The sequence below is a fragment of the Vipera berus genome (genome assembly GCF_964194415.1).
Source record: "Vipera berus genome assembly, chromosome: 1".
Taxonomy (NCBI): Eukaryota; Metazoa; Chordata; class Lepidosauria; order Squamata; family Viperidae; genus Vipera; species Vipera berus.
The window spans coordinates 230,428,936-230,450,343 of NC_138202.1; the positions used below are offsets into that span (position 1 = coordinate 230,428,936).

The window sequence follows — 21,408 nt, forward strand, 5'->3', positions numbered from 1 at the left end:
CCGCCGGAGGCTGGATCCGCGCTCCGCAAGCCTCTGCCGCCGGCGGAGGCTGGATCCGCGCTCCGCAAGCCTCTGCCTCCTCTTCTCCAAAAAGGCCTGTTGGAAAACTGCACAGAGCAGAAGCGGCAGCCAGGAGCCCACCATCTCTCCTCTGCCGCTCGCTCTCGCCGCTCCAGCCCTGGCGAGCCAAAGAGACGAAAGGCCCCGAGCGATAGGAAGGGGATCTCTGCCCTAGAGCGGGAGGAGGGAGGGAAAGGGGGGGAGGAAAGGCCCGATCGCTTTGTGTTACCTGCCGTGAAACCAGTCTTTGCAGGCGTCGCACTCGATCATGAAGCGGGTTACATCGTAGGGCAGCCAGGCAGCGGAAAGAAGCAGGCAGGCAGGGCGCGGAGGTCCGGAGACCTGCCGACGTTTGGGGAGGTGCGCGCGCACCTCCCCAAACCTCCCCAAACTTCGGCAGGTCTCCGGACGGTGGCGGCTTGGGAGAGGTGCGCGCGATCCCGGAAGCACCGAAGCCTCGGCCGCGCGCAAGTCCTCGGTAAGTTCTTTTTTTTGTTCACTGGAGTATAAGCCGAAGTGGATTTTTCAGCCCAAAAAGTGGGCTGAAAAATTCGGCTTATACTCAAGTATATACGGTAAGTCACAACAATAGAAAAACACAGTCTGCTTAAAATAATACTACACAAACATTAGCTGTTGTCATGTTTTAATTGAACATAACATGTAAACATTCACAGTGCAGGGTGGAAAAAGTATGTGAACCCCTAGCCTAATGACTTCTCCAAGAGCTAATTGGAGCCAGGAGTGAGCCAACCTTGACTCCCATCAGTGTGATGATATTGGATGTGTTACTGACAGCTGTCCTGCCCTTTAAAAACACACACCTGTTTTGGGTTTACTGGTCTCAAGAAGCACTGTCTGATGTGAACCATGCCTCGCAGAAAAGAGCTCTCAGAAGACCTACGATCAAGATTTGTTGACTTACATGAAGCTGGAAAGGGTTACAAAAGTATCTCCAAAAGCCTTGATGTTCATGTGTCCATGGTAAGACAGACTGTCTACAAATGGAGAAAGTTTAGCACTGTTGCTGCTCTCCCTAGGCGTGGTCGTCCTGTAAAAATGACTGCAAGAGCACAGCGCATAATGCTTAATGAGGTAAAGAAGAATCCTAGAGTGTCAGCTAAAGACCTACAGAAATCTCTGGCACATGCTAACATTTTTGTTGACACATCTACAATAAGGAAAACATTAAACAAGAATGGAGTACATGGGAGGACACCACGGAGGAAGCCATTGCTGTCCAAAAAAAATATTGCAGCATGTTTGAAGTTTGCAAAAGAGCACCTGGATGTTCCACAGCACTACTGGCAAAATATACTGTGGACAGATGAAACCAAAATTGAGTTGTTTGGGAAAAACACACAACACTATGTGTGGAGAAAAAAAGGCACAGCACACCAACATCAAAACCTCATCCCCACTGTAAAACATGGCGGAGGGAGCATCATGGTTTGGGGCTGCTTTGCTGCCTCAGGGCCTGGACGGATTGTTGTCATTGATGGGAAAATGAATTCCAGAGTTTATCAGGACATTTTGCAGGAAAACGTACGACCATCTGTCCGCCAACTGAAGCTCCGCAGAGGATGGGTGATGCAACAGGACAATGACCCAAAGCATACAAGTAATTCAACAAAACAATGGCTTCAACAGAACAGAATACGCCTTCTGGAGTGGCCCAGTAAGAGTCCTGACCTCAACCCGATTGAAATGCTGTGGCATGACCTTAAGAGAGCGATTCACACCAGACATCCCAAGAATATTGCTACACTGAAACAGTTTTGTGAAGAGGAGTGGTCCAAAATTACTCCAGATCGTTGTGCAGGTCTGATCTGCAACTACAGGAAACGTTTGGTTGAGGTTATTGCTGCCACTTAATTTTATATCTATTTTAATTGACAAATAGTAGAGCAGTGTACATGAATGCTGGTACTTCAGTTTCTCAATATGTTGATAATTTTGAATGTTCTTTGCAAGTTCCAGCCTGATAAGGGTTTTTTTGACCACAGTTAATTTAAAGCCTTGAAGTGCTTGATATCTATTTTGCTTTGGACTTTTGCAATATACAGTATTTTCCTGGCACAATTGAAGTTTCTGTTTTTGACCTTAAAGGTAAATGTGGCTGATATTTAATTATGTTAGGCAGAGTGTATTTCATTACGAGCTTTTTCTGGATATTAAATCCTCTTAAAAATACACTCACTTTCCAAGTTCTATTTGTCCAGCACACAGGGAGAGAGCCTTTTATGGAAAATATAGGCTGAGTGACCTTTCTGCTTTTAGGAAAGGACTTAAGACTTTCTTTTTAACCAGATCTTTTCAGTTTCATTTAGCTGATGTGATTTTAACTTTCATCAAATTTTTTATCAGAACTGTTTATAGCATTTAATTATTTTTGCTAGTGTCTTCATTTGCATATAAAGTGATTTGTTTAATTTTGATTTAGCTTGATTTGTGAATCCAGCTATTATGGTTTATAAATTATGCTCTATGGCAAATGTTCTTGGTTTATGGCACACTTAGTATTTCAGTAATTTTTTCCACAGGGCCCCTAAGCTAAAACTGTGAAACACCTCAAGGTAATATTTTGGGCATTGTCTGACAGATGTCGAGTACTGCTATGTTTCCCTCAAAAATGTAAAATATCCCACAGCGCCCCAGTGAGCTTTCTGCAGCGCCCTGAAGCACCACAGTGCAGTTTGGAAACTTTGGCTCTATGGCAGAACATCTTTTGCGAGTCAGGTTATTGAACCTATCATAAAAATAAATGAAACTTTCGGTTATTATCTTAAGATTTAATATCTCAAGATATTAAAAACTCACTGGGCCAAATGGAGTGGATGAAGCACTGCTCAGGGATATAAAAATATATTTAAACCCACAGTTTTATGAACCTATCTAGAACATGCCATTGTATATAATAGTTTCTTTCTGACTAAATATGTGTAAGAGTATGCTGGAGAACTTGAACGAACAGGAAATACTTTATCACAGGTTTTCAATAAAAACTTTGTGTATGCAGCATTCCCTTTCATCTGCAATAACACAATAACATGAAGACAATAGGCCGGATCAGACCAAGTACTTTATATATACTTTATCCAAACAAATTACTGGAAATGTCCCCAAGTCATGTATATGAGCACTTTACTTTGGCATCCAGACTATCCTCCAACCCTAGGTGGTATACCTAGGACTGGAAAAGAAGTGTATTGTTAAATATTACTTTAAATTTAAACTCTGTTGCAACAATTTCACTCTTGCATTCCAGGGGACCAATGGATGCAATCTCCAAAGCCTATTTAGTCCATTTTTTCTCCCCAGTAACCCTCCACTCCTTTGTATTCTGCAGCACTGAGATGCACAACATATCAATGAATGTTATAATGAATGACTTAATTTTTGCGGCAATGACATAAAAATTGTGAAACAAACAAAAAGTATTAATATTTGTCACACTATATTACTTTGATATCTATTTTAAATCTTTTGATGTTTAATTTAAAATATCTGTACTGAAGCAATGAAATTAAGAGGCAATTCCTATCTTGGTTGGACTATCATTATTATTTTTTTGACGCGAGAAATGGTCATAATGTATCCTTGCACATGAGACAAATTGCTTCCTGGCTCATAATAATTATTTCTTGAACTATATCAAGTGAGTTACCACTTTAGCCAGCCTCATAAGTTGCAGACAGAATTACATCTCTGATTTCCAAGTAAATGTCTCCTTAATTTGTACCTATAGCGTTATTTAATTGAAGTTCCTAAGCAAGGAATTCAACTATCTTTTTGAAAATTTGAAGCAACACTTTTCATCTTTGTGCTGATTGCCAGCCTGAATGCTCCTTTGGTTCCTCAGAACCAGAGCTTTCCAGAAAAGAAAACTTAATTGATTTTTTTTTCATAATCCTTGTCCTTTTTGCTTCTCAAGATATTTTTATAATAATGTGCACAATAATGTGAATATGAAGATACTCACCAAGGTGAGTGTCTTTCCTTGACCATAATCAAATATGACAAATGATGATGGATCCCTGGAAATTCTGAGCTATCTAAAAACAGTAAGAAAAATTGTCTGATATGTATCAATCATATCTCTAATGAAAGTTTTCATAGCAGCGTTTCCCAAGCTGAGCAATTCACAGCATTCTTAGCAATGGCTATGCTAGCTTTGGAATTCTGAGACTTCAAGGTAATAGATCTGTTATTTGCCCAAGTTGGAAAACACTGTTGCATGGGAACCTATTAGTTCTGGGAGGAGAGCATTAGATGCTTTTAGGAAAAAGATAGATATAGATTCTATTGTGTATCTGATGTATTTTTCAGTGTACCTTCTTAACTCTTCTGAATCATATCAGCTCAGATTTAAAGTATATTGTTAAATATTATTTTAAATTTAAAATAAAATTTTAAATTTAAAGTATGTTGCAAAGTAGTGGCAAGGAATGTTGGAAACCAGGAGGACAACTGAAGCGAGGTAAAGATGAAAAATACATTGCTATTTTTAGATAATAATGAATTTGAGGTCGACATCATTCTTGAAAAATCTAAACCCTCGTTAGAAAAAGTTCCATATCCTTTTTCTTTGAGGGAAAAATGATTAAAAGCATTCAAAAATTGAGAGGTTTTTGGGATGTCTCATCTACTGTGATAATAGTTTACTTACTAAAATAACACCACCATTGTATACTTTTAGCATGTTGACAACGGATTTAGAATCATTGCGTGGTTGACGAAAAAGTATTCTGTAGTAAGATTCAGTGTCCATCTCTTTCCTTTTGTGTTCTTTTTGGTATATTAGTAATTTGGCTGTTATACATTCTGGTCTTTGAATTCTTTAAGTAGATTGCTATTGCTGAGTTTTAAAAAATGGTACTGATTAAATGAATTGTAAACCAGGCGTGCAATTGGTATCTTTTATCTGATATTTAATGGAAGGAAAATGTTAATTCAGGGTAATGAAAAAGACCTCCAAGTACTGTGGGTGAATAGACCATTAGGTTAATTAAAATGAGGAAATGTATCACTGCTGTAGTGGAACTATCATTTTGAGGGAGACAGTTTCATTTAGTGGCTGAACAGTGAAATTCAAGATGCCTCCCTCCTGAGCTGGATTCCCGACATACAAGACCAAGATAAGTGGCAAGGGCAATTCAGATTTCTATTCATTTACTTTTACCTGCCTACCATTACTTGTCAGTCTTGACTGCTTGTCACATAAAGGTGAAGATTTATTCAGGCTTATTTAAATCTATTAAATGCAAATTGGGTTACTTCACTGTCCATCACACAGGCAGTTTCAGTACAAAATGTGTTCGTTGTGACAAACCGCATACAAGAAATACCTGGACCTATTTTAATTATTATACTTACAGTTTCCAACTCTCTAGATCTCGGGTGTCAAACTCGCCGCGTCACGTGACGTGTCACAACGTATCGAGACTTTGCATTGCTGGAGCTGGGGTGGGCGCGGTCTCCATATGATGCAACCAGCTCACGGGCTGGCAGTTTGACACCCCTGCTGTAGATGGAAGCTTTTTTTTATTTTTTAAAAAAAGCTATAGTAAAGACATTTGTGGAATAGAGCATACTGAATCTGTATCTAATGATTTTTAAACCTACTTACATTTACTACATATGAAGAGGAAAAATACATATGCTGTCATGCTTAAAATAATTAGTTTTCGTATTTGGGCTAAAAACAACCAGACAAAATTGTGAAATTTCAAAATAAGATTATGCATTAGTAGCTATTTATTTCCTTTGAAATGACAACTTGTTATCTTGGCGAAGCAAGTATCTTCCCATTAATCGTTGCTTCCTAAAATAAAATATGTTATGCATCAATGTATTTTGAACAGTTTCCAACAACAGCACATAGCTGATCTCAAGAAAGCGAAGCAGGTTCAGACTGGGCTGATATGTAAATAGAGACCGTTACGACATACCAAAGCTGGACACAATGGTATTGTTGCTATGACAGTAACATGTATATGATCCGATAGTCTGAAAGTAGGGGTTTATTTCAGAGTTCTTCTCTGGGTGACTTCCCTATTTTATTTTTCTGCATGATACCCATGGCATCGGGGTTTTTGGTGTTGGGTTTTTGTTTTGTTTTTTTGCTATTTTTCAAGTTTTTGTGTTTTTTGTTTTTGTTTTTGGCTTTTAAAATATCTAAAAACCTATTCATTTACTTTTTCTGTTGCTTATTTGATCTTTGATGTGAATTTACTCCAGTCCATTTTGGGTCTTCTTTAATATATTTCTTGTGTCCACATATAATTTTTCGATGCTTGCATGGACTTTTTAATATTGCGAGCTGTCCTTTAGATTGCTTTGGTGCAAAGGTGCTGTATAAATATAGACAATCAAAAGCCATAGGCCCATGGAAAGCAAGTGACAGGAGAAGCTTTTCAAATGCATTTGGTGTGAACATTTGGCTTGAAGTGTTGAGGCAGCTATGACCCCCGGGGGCCTGGTACAGTTGCTTGAGAGCTTTTCCTAGGTGTTTCCACATACCAAGAGCCTTGGTGGAGCAGTGGGCTAATGCCTCCTTAAGTAACACCAGCTGCCTGCAATTAGTGCAGGTTCGAGTCCCACCAGGCTCAAGGTTGACTCAGCCTTCCATCCTTCCGAGGTAGGTAAAATGAGGACCCAGATTGTTGGGGGCAATTAAGCTGACTTTGTAATAATGCCACTTGGGGGTGTGTGTGAAAGCCCTAACAAGCAGGCATATACATAGAATGAAGGCTACTGCTAAGCTTGTAAGCCGCCCTGAGTCTTCGGAGAAGGGCGGGATATAAATGTAATAAAATTAAAAAAAAATAAAAAAAAATAAATAAATACGTGTCCATGCAGTTCACTTCATTGGATTTCCCAACAAAAGTTTTGGTTGTCACAGTATTTTGAGAAAAGATGCTTTGGTGGTAGCAGTGTACCTCTAAAAGCTCTGTCCTGCAGGAAAGATTTATTATTTTTTTTAAAGAGGATTTAGTGTTGATGTTGGTAATGCTTTATTGAATTGACATAATTCATCCTTAATTCCTTTGGAATAAATCAGGAAGTGACATTTCCTTTCCCCCCACCCCCATTCTCTAAACTATCCATATCTTCTAAAATATTGTTCCGTTCAAACAAAATAAATCTAGTTTTATTAATATCAAAGATTGTGTACATTTTGAATAGAAAAGTTGGTGACTGAATGTTGATCAGTACGGAGACATGATTGGGCTGCTGACAAGCAGGCTGTGGACTTATGCATGCTTTGAGAAATCCTAAAAAATATATAGAAATAGATGAAAGGTATAAATTCAGATCCTGAATCTGAACATCTTTATAGCCTGATCCTTTGTTAGTGAATTCAGAAGTAGTGTGACTTGTTACCAAAGAAGAATTGGTCTGCCAGAAGGATGTTAATTTACAGTATTTTAATACTACTTTTCATTGCAAAAAATTCCTGAAGAGGTCTACAAATACAAGTCAGAACTAAAAATCATTTCCCCCCAAATAAACATAGATTAGAAAAGGCCAACATAAAAATATACCTTTAAAAAAATAATTTTCTAAAACAAGGTAGCTGCATTGGGGCTTCTCTTTACTACAGTTCCCAATTTTTATGCATGTTCATAAAATGCCTAGTTTATTAATTTCTTTTTCTGATTTTTAATTGTGGATTGTATTACAATACAAATTACAGTTTATTCAAATAGACTGACCTATTTTACGCAGGGTTATTCAGGACAAAGGCTTCCTACACTGAATGGAACTTGCTTTCCGCTACCCCAAAGAAGCTACTACCATTTTGGTCTTATTTTTAATGCTAACAACTTTTCTTCTACTATCACTTCTCCAGCTCTTCCACTTTCCCATAATGATTTTATAAAGCCAGAGTTTGACTCCTGCACCAAAATGGGGTTGCAGATATCGTTTTAAAATATGGAAAGTTACTGTTCTGTTGCTATTTTATGAATTTACTGGGATCACTTACAAGCAATGACTTGGAGAAGAAGGAAGTTATTTATGCAAAATAGCTACCGTAAGTAGGATTTTTTTTCCTAGAACAGAAATAATTTGTTCAGGGGTATGTGTGATTGTTTGGTGAATTCAGAGTGGGAGAGGATGGGGTCTTGCTTCGGATATATTCCTAGTCTCTCTCCGTCCTCCATACATACATACATTTAGACAGGTTGTCTTAAAATGAAAGCTGGACTTCTGTATGCTTGAATGTGGACTGCCATTTTCCTCCTCATTAGGGACCTAAATACAGTAAAGTCTCTTACGTTGCTGGTAACTGTGCACTTGTTCAAGCTAATTCAGGTAAGCTCCTGACTAAACATTGGGGGGGGGGGGCGGGGGGAATAAAGGACTGATCATTGTAGAGAGAACCCTTCTCTCTCCAATTATGAGTTGTCCAAGTGTTCATATAAACACCTGAATGAGTCCAAAAGTGTGTGCTTAGTATGTAGTTAAGCTTGGACTTGTGTTGCAGATTCAGAATACATGTTGCCTCAACACTAACTAATAAGAGAAAGGGACAGCTGCACAGAGAGTGTGGGGAAACCCATGAATCAGGTACAAACAGAGACAGTGCTACTAGTAGAATTTCAAAGCTAAAATACGTGTGAATTTGTGGTTCATAAATATCTTCACAATATTTCTGAGAACTTCCCTTACAAAATATTTCATCTGAAAAAAATAATCTTGAGCCTTAGTTTCATAAATTTCCTTTATTTAATACCATTTTTTAAAAAAAATGCAATTAATCTTAAATGTATATAGCTAACTGTTTCCTTCCTTCCTTCCCTCCCTCCCTCCCTCCCTCTCTCCCTCCCTCCGTGGCTTATCACAAGCTAAATGAAATTTTAGCAACTGTAAACTACAGCAACTCTGCTGTAAGTTATGAAAATAGGGCAAGAATAATAATATACCCAGTTATGGAAAAATTATAACTTCAATGATTTTTTTTAAAAAAAAAGGTCTAAGGGAATGTGTTTACAGCTCCTTTAAAATAAAAAAAACCCTTAAAGAATAATTTTATTAGGATTAAATAAAGTTATGAAATAGCAAGCTTTGTAAGAGTTTTTTCAGATTGGAAGAAAGGAGGCTTCAGCTGGTGCAGAATGCAGCCACGCGAGTGGTGATGGGAGTCTCCCGATACTCCCATGTAACACCTCTTCTCCGCGAGCTGCATTGGCTTCCAGTTGCCCTCCGGGTGAGATTCAAGGTGCTGGTGATGACCTATAAAGCCCTAAATGGCATGGGCCCGGATTATCTGAGGGAGCACCTTTCTGCCAGCGTCAATTTCCCATCCTGTGCGCTCCCACAGGGAGGGCCTCCTCAGGGTACCGCCGGTCAAGGATTGCCGACGAGCGATCCCCAGGGGGAGGGCGTTCTCTGTGGGCGCGCCTGCCCTATGGAATCAACTGCCAATGGAACTCCGGACTGCCCCCGACCTTCGTTCATTTCGCCGGGACCTAAAAACCTGGCTCTTTGAGCTATCTGGTCTGGACTGAGGGGTTTTAATGTTTTTAAATTGTGATTTTAATTTTTTGGGGGCTAGACTTAATTTAATTTTATTTTAATTTTATATTGTATGGTTTTAAAATTTTGCCTTGTAAACCGCCCTGAGTCCTTCGGGAGTAGGGCGGTATATAAACCAAACAAACAAACAAACAAACAAACAAATAAAAAAAAGCAGTGGGTATAGTCCAAAATGTAAATATGTAAATTGTTCTGCAGCATGTTAAGAGTGACACGAAAATATAATAATGGAATGCAGTTTTGGTTCATAATGAGATTTCTCCTATAGATTGTTCTGTGGGTGGGTCTGCTGTTGCAAGTTTATATTGGGTATGTGAAGTAATAATTGTGTTCCAAATCTACTAATGTAGGATAAGGAAGAACATTTTGCTGACTTACTTAGGCTCAAATATCAAAGCCACTAGGAATTAAGCCTTTATTTTGAAATGTTCAGCCATCATTAAATTGTAAATAGCAATAATCTTGTAGACAATATTATTAGTAATTCTGTCTCAGTATTTATGCTTCTGTTCTGCTTTGCATTTGTATAAATTTTGAATACATTGATTTGCTTTTCTTTTTGTTAATAGAGGAGCCAGCCACTTGTCAGGAGATTAAGGGAATTGGGAAGGAGTGGCAAACTGACACCATGCTCACAATGGGAGGCACTGGGTAAATGGCAGTTGGATTTGAGACTCGGATTGCTGAAAATTCTCTCTGGATTAGATTAGAGAGATCTTGAGATTACGGCTCATGCACTCCAGACAGCTGATATTTTTTGTGAGTTGACAGATAGATAGATAGATAGATAGATAGATAGATAGATAGATAGATAGATAGATGATAGATAGATAGATAGATAACCTTTATTGTCATTTTTTCCTGTGAGCACAATGGCACACATTAAAAATGAAATTTAGTTGCTCCCTCTCAAAGTGTACATATACATAACACACTTAAAACATACTATATACAACAGCAGAAACCAAAGCTTAACTTTGTATTAAAGCTGTTTATTCAACCATCTGATTTATCTTCATAATAAAAGATCCTGGTTTTCCTTTAAGAAAAGCCAACCCAAGTCTTTAAATGGGAATACTATTACTTTTATTAGTATGTTTGGAAGTTGAGCTACAGTATCTAGAAATGCATAGCCCTAAAATATAGCTTTTTTCTAGTTACTTATTTTCAGTATTTCTCAAGAACAGAAAAGTATTAAAGGTTGAAATCAAATTCTAAAAATGGATCAGCATTGAAATGTCAACTATCTAGTTGTGGCAGCATACCAGCATTCAAAAACGTGGTCTAATATTGATTTCCCTGGTTGCATAACATTTGCATTGTGACATTTGGCTTCAACATTAACAAAGTAGTTGTTTTTTGATCAATCATTTTTTGGTATTACATGCCAAACAATCACTCAGTGTGACCTATTTCAAATTGCATATTAACTGTTGGGCAAAAGTTCTATATATTTTTTAAAATTATTTTAAGTCTGGAGCATGAATTGTGAAGAAGATATAATTTGTAAATACAGATAGAAAACTGTATTTTTTATCAAGCATCACATGCAGGCAAAATAGTTTCAACAGTGCAATCTCATATATAAATTATGCATGTGTCTGTGCATATGTGCTCTCACATTCATGCACATAGACTTGATTAATACATTCCTATGGCAACTAATTTGCATTTCTTTCTAGGTTTTCTATATAAATAAATTTATCTCTTTTTTTCCCTTTTTTTCTTAATGCTTTCTGATGTTAGAGATACCACCATCCTTCCCAGAAATTCAGAGGGGCTTGCATTTTCCCAGCCCTAACATTTTATTGTAATAGCAAACTTGCAATTTATAGAAGGGAAAAGCAACTGGTCCAAAGTCATCCCAGAGGCTAAACTATTCTTGACAAGCAGTGGAAAGAAATCATAAATTTGTGAGAAGGTAGATAAATAGTAAAACTGCAGGCATAGATGGTGAGACCAGAGAAATGTTAAATAAACTTATGGGGTGGTTGTAAGACTTTTAAAATATATATCTATATAGAAATATCTGTTTGAAGATTGCACATATGCCTAATTAAAGAAAAAACGCTGTTATTTTTTTTAATACAAATGGAAACGTAGCAAAGGCATAAACTACAAGAGACTTAGTTAAATATCCCTGGGGAAATATTTGGCAGCATTTTGATTGAAAGGACACGAGAGGTGAAAATAAGGAAAACAATTATTAGGTGCAATCTGAGGTTTTGCCAGGCAGGGAATGTGCAAACCAGCAAGTCAATGAAAAATATATGCTTCTGAGAAAGAAGTTTATCACGTATTGTTGACTTGAAGAAACTATGTGATAAAGTGAGCTATGGAATTTTTGCAGGAGTTGAAAGCTGAAGAATTCAGTAAGAGTTGTGTATGGTGAGGTAATACTTGTGTGAGAGAGTAGAATGCTTAGCACAGTGTTTTTCAACCACTGTTCCGCGGCACACTAGTGTGCCGCGAGATGTTGCCTGGTGTGCCGTGGGAAAAATTGAAAAAATACTGACCTAGGAGACAGCAGTGAGAGGAGGAGGAGGAGGAGGAGGAGGAGGAACAGCCGCGGGCGGAGCGGCGCTGCAAGACTCTCTGGCGGGGAGCGCTGGGCACCGGAGCCTTGGCTAAGCTGGAAGCAAAAGCCCGGGAAAAGAAGTGGGCTCGACCTCTCTAGGCACCAGGGCTCCACGGCAGCGTAGCTCCGCCCCCTTCTCTGGCTTCGGAGGGTCTCTTGCTGAAGAGAGAGAAGCTGGGGAGAGGCGACCGGCTCCCTTATCGGAAGAGGACGGATGGGTGGCCAGCCCGGCTCGCCTGAGCTGTCGCGTGGTTGGTTGCCTGCAACGTTCAAAAAAGCTCTTCTTCCCCAGCACGCGCCGCTTACTCCTTACTCCCCACACGGCTGAGGATGCGAGACTCCCGCCTGGTCGGCTGCCTGGCTCCGCTTTCTTTGCTCGCCGCGACCCCTCGCCCCAGCCCGAAATAGAGGGATCTGACCACTTCGCTCTTGGAGGCTTCGCTTGCGTCTGAAAAATTACATGGCTGATTTTTTTTTTAACCTGTCCTTTTGATACGTTGCATAATAAAATGTCCTTTGGACCAAAGCAATTAAAAACCTTTGGGGTTCCCCCCCCCTGGAGTGAAGTGCTTTTGATGGTAAAGGTGAGAAAGAAAGAAAAAAGGAAGGGGAAAAAGGAGAAAGGGGGAAGGGGAAAAGGGAGGGAGAAAGAAAAAAAAGGAGAATAGAAAAGAAAGAGAGAGAGGAAGGGAGGAAGGAAGGAAGGAAAAAAGCAGGAAGAAAAATTAAAAAGAAATGCAAGTAGCTTCCAGTTTCCACAACAAGTAGAAAGCAAGAAATTGAGAGAGGAAGGGAAAGAAAGTGGGAGAGAGAAAGGCAGGAAAGAAAGGAAGGAAGATAGAAAGAAAGAAAGAGAGAAAGAAAGAAAGAGAAAAGAAAGAAAGAAGGAAAGAAAGAAAAATAAATAAATGAAGGAGAAAAATGCAGAAAGAAAAATTAAAAAGAAATGCAAGTAGCTTCCAATTTCCACAACAAGTAGAAAGCAAGAAATTGAGAGAGGGAGGGAAAGAAAGTGGGAGAAAGAAAGGAAGGAAGGAAGATAAAGAAAGAAAAGAGAGGGAGGGAAGAGAGGGAAGGAAGGAAGGAAGAAAGAAAAGAAGAGAAAAAAGAAAATACAGAAAGATAAATTAAAAAGAAATGCAAGCTTTCCTTTTCCTTCACAGCAAAAACAAACAAAAGCCCCAAAATAAAATAAAATAAAATAAAGAGGCTAATAATAATAATAATAATAATAATAATAATAATAAGAAGAAGAAGAAGAAGAAGAAGTTGGAAGGGACCTTGGAGGTTATCTAGTCCAACCCCTTGAGAACACAGGCCATCCTCGACTTACGACCGTTCGTGTAGCGACCGTGGGGAGGTCCAACGGTGTGGAAAACGGTGGAGTGCCTCGTGATTTTTTTCATGAAACAAGTGTGCCTTTGCCCAAAAAAGGTTGAAAAACACTGGCTTAGCACATCCTTGGATATGAGTTGGCTCCAGTGTAGAGTCCTGCAGATGTGATTTACCTCAACTCTGATTGCCCTAAACCCCAACCTTTTGGGGCACCAGGGACCGGTTACGTGGAGAGAAGTTTTTCTGTGGACTGGAGGGGATGTGATTTTGTGTGCTGCCTGCATCCTACAGATGGGGCTTTTCTTGTTTGTGAGGACCGGTTGCTGGCATGCTGTAGCCCAGTACCGGTCCATGGACTGGGGGTTGGAGACCCCTGCCCTAAACCACTTGTGCTGGCTAAGATGCTGAACATTGCAAACCAGCATGATTTGTAGGCAGAGGTGAGTTGTGTAAAGGCTTCTCTACTCAAATTTGAATAAAGCAGAAGAAAGTATGTGACACATAGTATCTAAAAGGATCTGTGGGTAAAATGCTGAGACCGTTCTCATTCTATGTCTTTGATGCCAAACATAAAAATGACTTGGGGGAAAAAAAGGATCTGGGAGAAGAACTAGAAGAGGAAATGCTTTAGATCCTCTCCCCCACCCAACCCTGCACTTTAGATTTTTAGGGTGGGGGAAATACACCAATCTCCTAGCATCATTTTCTCCTTAGTGAAGAAAGTTTTGAAATAATTGAATGCAAATAATTCAACTGAATTTTTATGTATTATTTTTTCTGCATTTAACAAAATTTCATTACCGCACTGAAATATGATAACTCATTATCATAATTGCTGTTTAACAGAATTTTGTGCTGATGTTATAGTCTCTCCTGCAATTTGTGAATCTCTGACTTTTTAACAGACTGTATATATTATCTTAACATGAGCAGTGTGAAATTCAGGAATATTGTTCTAGTGTACTGGCCTTTTATTCTTCTTTGGAATAAAATGCATAATAATAATGTCAGTTATGAAAGAAAGTGATCAATGGTCAAGCTCGTCTTTTGTTTGTCCTGTTATTAATCAAATGATCCCAATCAGCACTGAAAAACATGAAATACTTGTATTGAAAAGCACAAAATACTTTTACTGAAAAACAATCAACCAGATGTATCTCTTATATCCATCTTTACTACTAATGTGACTGGTAAGGATTTGAACTAGTATGTACTGTGTGCAAATCCAATTTATTAAACATCAGTCTGGTCCATCATAAATTATTGAGGAATAACAATGCATACTGCTATTTGCATGAATGGTAAACCTAGATCAGTGGTGGTGAACCTTTTTGAGACCGAGTGCCCAAACTGCAACCTGAAACCCATTTATGCATTGCTGGGTGCCGAGAGCGTGGCCACCAAGTGGGCGATGCTCCAGCGACCCGATCTGGGCGTCGGAGGCTTGCAAAATCGGCCGGGGGGGGAGCGAAATCACTCTGCACCCCTAGATCTGGGCAGCAGAAGCATTTTGCAGGCCTCCAATGCCTGGATCAGGTCTCTGGAGCATCGTAAAATCACCCCACAGCCATGGATGCGAACTCCAGAAGCTTTGAAAATGCTTCTGCTGCCCAGATCGGTTGTGGGGGGAGAATAAAATCACTCTGCAGCCCTAGATCGGGCCAAAATCGCTCTGGAGGCTTACCTGAACTCATTCTGCAGCTGCCTCCACTATCCAGCCCGGATCTGCCCAGCTCTTGCAGCTGATCCCTGATTCTCAGTGCAGAGAGAAAGAGAGCAAGAGCGCAGGAGCACGTGGAGAGGGGGTGGGGCAGCCTGGCCCCACCTCCCTCTTGCGTGATGGCACACATGCCCACAGGGACGGCTCCACATGCCACCTGTGGCACATGTGCCATAGGTTCACCACCCCTGACCTAGATGCTTATACAGGATGTAACAGACCAATTAATTATTTGTTTCAGTCCCAGACCAACTTTCTTGAAGAGTTATGGTAACAATGACAGAAAATAGATATTGTCTGTTGTGTCTTGAGGATAAGATCAGCAGGAAAGAAAATGAAGATAAAGGCATAGTGAAAAGCTGATGCTCTGTATCAGATTGATGAGTTAGCAAATAAGATCCCTGTCTTACATATAACACTGTACATGTCTGTTCTGTATCTATGTGTATGTTTGTGTGTGTGTGTGCCTGCGCATTATTGCTCCTCAGCTAACTTCTTGTATTTGTTCTCTTTTAGCTAACAGCACGATCACTGCCTATAGTACAGACTGATGAGAGACTTCAACCCTTGCTCAATCACCTCAGGTAATGAGAAACACAGCAGAACCTCAATTTGCTGGACCTTTTGGAGTCCGTTACTTCTGAAGGTCCACAGTCTGACTCGTTTGTACAAATCGGGTGTGGTTTCACTAGCTGAGGGAATTTCATTTTAATTCTTTCGGATTAAAAAAATGTGAAGACATTTTTGTAGGGTCTAGGCCAGGGGTCAGCAACCTGAAACAGTGAAAGAGCCACTCGGAACCGGTTCCCTCACAAAAGGAAAAACTGGGAGCCGCAAAAAATGTGTGCGCATGCGCATACATGCACGCATGCGCAGAACAGGGTTTGACTGAAGAGTGGAGCCAAGGCGAGATATGCACGTACCCTGCATATTTGAATTGATTGGTTGAACTTTTTTAGTCCCACTTTTTTTTTGGACTGCACATGGCAGAGGACTGGGAGCCGCAGGAGACGGCTGAAAGAGCCGCATGCGGCTCCGGAGCAGCGGGTTGCAGACCTGTGGTCTAGGCGTTGTGCCTAATGGATTGATTGGTCCTGTGTCCTCGCCCAAAAGCAGAGGGGTTGTTTTACTTCTTCCCATAACTGGGTCCATCCACTCTGCCTGCAGAACAATCTAATCCTGGGGACAGGGTGAGTGAGGAGCTCATATACAGAGGAGCACTGTGTTCTTTAGACTCTGCAAACCATGAAATTTACAGGGGAAGGCAATAAAAATGTTTTAAATAAAAAAGAATAAATCAGATATTAATAAGCTTTTTATTTAGGAATGGCTAACTTGGCAGTGGATTCATTGCAACTTTATCTTCAAAGATACTATTTCAATACTTGTATCACTAATGAGGAAGTAATGGGAGCGTTTTTTAACATAATGAACGTGCCATGCAGATAATTAGCAATATTGTTGACATACAACATCTGCTTCCAGTCAACACTTCAGATTTCTCCCTTAGGTAATCGTTCACTCACATTTGTAAAATTATATTTTGCCCTTGAAAAAGGGGCTTCATTTTAATGTTCCCCTTTTCTCAGAACCTTTTGACAAACATAATAATGGAATTATAGCAGCATATTATTTATCTTTGTGTTTTAGTTCCTCATATTACTAAATAATGAAATCAGTTTAAAAATTCAAGAAAAGATTATTATTCTATGTCTCCCTTAATAACAAACATCTGAGAGGTTATACCTGCATTTTACAAAAAAAGTATTCAACAATTGTTTTCATACAATTCATTAGAGTTCAGATAATCTGCTTCTACTTGAACTCTAATGTTCTTCTAAAGCAGACATGTCAAACTTGTGACGTCGCGAAACGTATCGGAGCTTTTTTCCCCATTGCCGGCAATGGGGTAGGCATGGTTTCTTCGTGACGAATCTGGCCTGTGGGCCGGCAGTTTGACACCCCTGTTCTAAAGTGTAGTAGAAATATTTCCAAATAAATCTATTCTGTTAATCAGAAATGTATTACATAAAGAAAAAATCTTAAGTTCTCCAAAGTGAAGGAATTATTTTAAAGTCATATTAATTTCTTGAACACCAGTTTTGAAATATATTCTTTAAAATTTATGCAAACAAAAATACTCGGCCTTTCGTTCCCATAGTAACAACAAAAATGTCCTTTTAAATTCTAAAAATAACATTTATTTCTTTTCTTCTTTTTTCCCACATCATAGCCACGCATATGTTGGTTCAGATTATAACATTGAAAAAGCAATGGGCAAAATTTCATTGGAACAAATTGATGCTGTAAGTATATTGCCTCCAATTCACTGTCGTTAAACTGAATAATTTTGTCCATCCACTGCAGTGTATTTATGGTGTCTCAAACGTACTGATGGCAACATTCACATAGAGATTACAATGGTCTGTAAAGAATTGAAGAATAGAACATAGAACTGATAGAGCAATGTATGCTTAAATGAATGAAAGCAGGTTTAAAACAAATGAAACAAGAAGAGTAACAGGAGCATAAGTAGAGCTCTCTAGCCCAAAGCAAACCTTTCACGTGAGCCCATGCCCATTTGTGAGGGATTCAGGCATTGAACCCTAATCCCTGGCAATAGCTATTAAGAGAAAACCAAACTATCACCACTAGGACAGCTTTCCTCAGCCGCTGCTGCTGCTGCATAGTAACAGACGAGCAAAGTTATCCTCTTACCTCTTCAATCACCCAAGCCTCCCTTCCTCTCCCTTGTTCAGTTTCCTGCAGTTCAATGTTCTGCAGTAGTCAGGGCCACGCCCTACTTGGCTGTCTGAAAAATTTATCTCTTGGGCATACTACATCTGGTTTTAAAACCCTACTTCATGTTTCTTATTAGCCAATATTTGTTGTTGGCTTGTTGTTTTGCTGGAAGGAGGAAGGAGCGTGTGTGTGTATAGTAGTACGCATTTCTGTGGGACAGAATGGTTAGTATTTACAGGTGATGGGGTGTTATTTTACAAGAAATCAATTTTAATTAGTGGTCGCTGGTTCAGTTAAGAAAAATGGATATTTTTATGTTGCCCTGCTCTCTTTTGGAATGGATATTTTTACAAATATAAGTATGTTGCATGCACATATACCTCGAGGTCAGAAGTTGGTTTGGCTGACGTTGATGATATCAAAGTTGTCAAAGTAAGAAAGTCAGACATAGATATGTTTTTTTTGTTGGTCTTTCCTTCCCCCCCCCACTATGAATACTTCCTAGTGTTAGTGGTAGGCAATCAAATTTAGCCTTGACTTCCTTTTAAGTAAATATGGTAAACAGCTTTAAATAAACAGAAAAATAGCCCCAGACAACTGACATCTGGGACATTAATTTAGAATATATTAAAGGGAGGGATAGTAAAGATGCTTTCAAAATAGAATGAGACTCTGGATTAATTACTTATATTGATTTATGCTTTTTACTGTAACTAATACAATTTTAATATCTTTTAACATCTGTTTTCCATTTATTCTTACATTTGCACACAAAAAAAATTACAACTAAATGTTGACAGTATATTGAAATTGTGAAATAGAGTTTTCCTTTCTTCCCTGTAGTCTACTGTATGCAAACATTCTCTCAAAATTCTTCACCTTTCTGGTTGGTGATCAAAATACAGACTGTAAGTTAATGTAGTCAGTGTTGTGACTCAGGGTCAGCCTGTGGGTTCGGCACCCGGCTCAGATGTATCGGATGACTCAGATGAGGGGGAGGAGGTGTGTGTGGGTGACGAACCGGCTGATGATGGCTTGCAGGCTTGGCAGAGCTCCCAGCCGGGGACCTCCTCTCAGCTGCGTGAGCCCGATAGTGCGGAGGATGATGACCCACAGCTGGCCCTGTTCAAGGACGCCCGACGCAGGAGGCAGTCGAGCAGGACTAAGCAGAAAAAGGCTGCGGGTCTCCTCGGGAGGAGGCACAGGGAGACCACGCCCTGAGCTCTCAATAAAAGGAGTGTTTGGGGAGGGGCTGGTTGCTGAAAGCAACCCTTCTGCTTGAGGATTCAAGTTCCGGAGTTTTGGTTTCTTGTTTTGTTAATTGACTATTAAATCTTGGCAAACGCTTTTCAGCCTTGGACGCTCTCCAGTCTCTTCTTTCTGAATAGGGGTTTGCCTTATTACAAGGCCAGAAGAGGGCTGGTTCAGAACAGTCAGCAGATCATTAATCCAAGTTTTCTTGTTACAGCTTTCGGTTAAATCATTTCCTCTCTGCATGCGCCAGCTCCACAAAGCTCTGCGTGATAACCATCATCTCCGTCATGGAGGCCGTATGCAATATGGCTTATTTCTCAAGGGCATTGGCTTAACACTAGAGCAAGCTCTGCAGTTCTGGAAATCTGAATTCATCAGAGGAAAGGTAGACGCAGACAAGGTAAATGGTTTGCTGAGAACAATGCTCAGTTCTTCACAGTTCTCCTCGGAACACTTCTATAGTCCACAACCAGTGTCCGTGCACACTAAAACATCTGTGTAGTGTCATGGTTCCGATAGATGAGACTAGTAAAAGCAGAACTCCAAGACAAGAGGTTTATTTAAAGAACATATTTATTGGCTACAAAGTATCAGCACAGTCAAAAGTGAAACCAAGTCTGGAGTTCCCTTCCAAGCGTTGCAGTGTTACAAAGTTGAACTTCCCACCCCATCATTATGTCATTATCCACGTTCCCCAATAGAATACTTTGGTGGACTTTCTAACAGAAGGCTCAGCCCACCAAAAGTCAGGCAGCAATGACCTTGGTTCCCATGGGACAATTTATTGTTTAATCTAACCTTAACCCCACTCATGCGCCCCTCCCAGTTCTGTGGCAACTGAAAACAAAGCAAAAATGGCTTCAGCCAGAATCGTTGCAGTGTTGACAGTTGGATCCCCTAGAGAGAGAACAAATCCTGCAGACAAAAAAAGTTAGAGTTAGGAATCTCTCCGAGGTTTATGAGGGTGCTTATCAAAAAATCTGCATATCAATCTATCTGCCTTGACGTCAGTACTTTTTACTTCTGATAGTGGGTATCCCTTCCACTGTACTAAATATTGTAATTTTCCTTTGTACAACATAGAATCAAGAATTCGTTTTACTGCATAATGGGTCTCCCCCTCTACTAAAAGGGGACCAGGTGCTTTTTTGGGAACAGGTCTTAAGGAGGACTCCCTGACGGGTTCTCCAAGCAAAGAGCAGGTGACAGTGTGCTGTTTGGACTCATTTGTGGACTAGGGTAAAATACATAGCAAAATCCCATTGCCAATGAAAATTAAACCAGGGTTAGAGTTAGGTCTCCTTAGAGCCAGACCTGAAAAGTAATATCAGGGGAAGATTATTAGAGGTTCTGACCGGAAAGCAGAGGTGACAGTTTTTCATCCGGACTTATTTGTGGATTAGGATTAGGCATCCTTGGGGTCTTGCACTCCTTGCATTTAGATCCACTTGGGGTGCATTGGAATTTCTTCCAGGCATACATTGTAAATAGCACTTCTGAAGTTCTGAATACAGTTTTCCCTAAGATTAAAACAACAGGTGTACTACAGAGTTCCTTGCAGCTACTATTCCACCCAGAGGCTGTCAAGAGATTTAAAAGGAGTCCCAGAGGTTGGATCAAGGTGTCACCAGCCACTCAGTCCAAGATTGATCCATCAAGTAAGGTCATGCACGGATCATATTCCAAGTCAGATCACCCCACAAGTAACAATTTATAATATAAAATATGTGTGCCATTAGGGATTGAAGCAGTAGTGCATGTACAATATGCTTTTCTTAAAATATTCTGTTGTACACTCACAAGGGAAAAGCAGAGCAAACTGAGTGGCTCAATGAATGCTACCCAAGGGTTTTATCTATTTTTCAATATTGATAGAAATGTAACTCCAAAATCCTGCTGATGCAATCAGGGGATGAGCTAACAAGAAAAATACACACTGCTGAGAGTGAAAAAGGGCTGCAGTGGTGAATGAGCAGACCTGGAGGGATTTCTGTGCTTGGCAGAGTAAATTGCACTAGGATCTCACTTTAAAGAGCTTCCATGCATTGCTGCTTCTTCTTTTTTTTAATCCCATTTATATCCCGCCCTTCTCCGAAGACTCAGGGCGGCTTACAAGCTTAGCAGTAGCCTTCATTCTATGTACAGTATATGCCTGCTTATTAGGGCTTTCACACAC

General features: G+C 39.8%; 1 protein-coding gene across 1 annotated transcript in view; it reads left to right on the plus strand.

Annotated features, from left to right (window-relative positions):
* PRIM2 (DNA primase subunit 2) overlaps positions 1-21,408 on the plus strand; it is a 102,453-nt gene that overhangs the window by 43,881 nt on the left and 37,164 nt on the right. Inside the window, exons 8-10 of the mRNA XM_081318535.1 lie at positions 15,753-15,820; positions 17,470-17,542; positions 19,447-19,632. Coding sequence (XP_081174661.1) covers positions 15,753-15,820; positions 17,470-17,542; positions 19,447-19,632 — 327 coding nt within the window. The remainder of the gene's footprint in view (positions 1-15,752; positions 15,821-17,469; positions 17,543-19,446; positions 19,633-21,408) is intronic.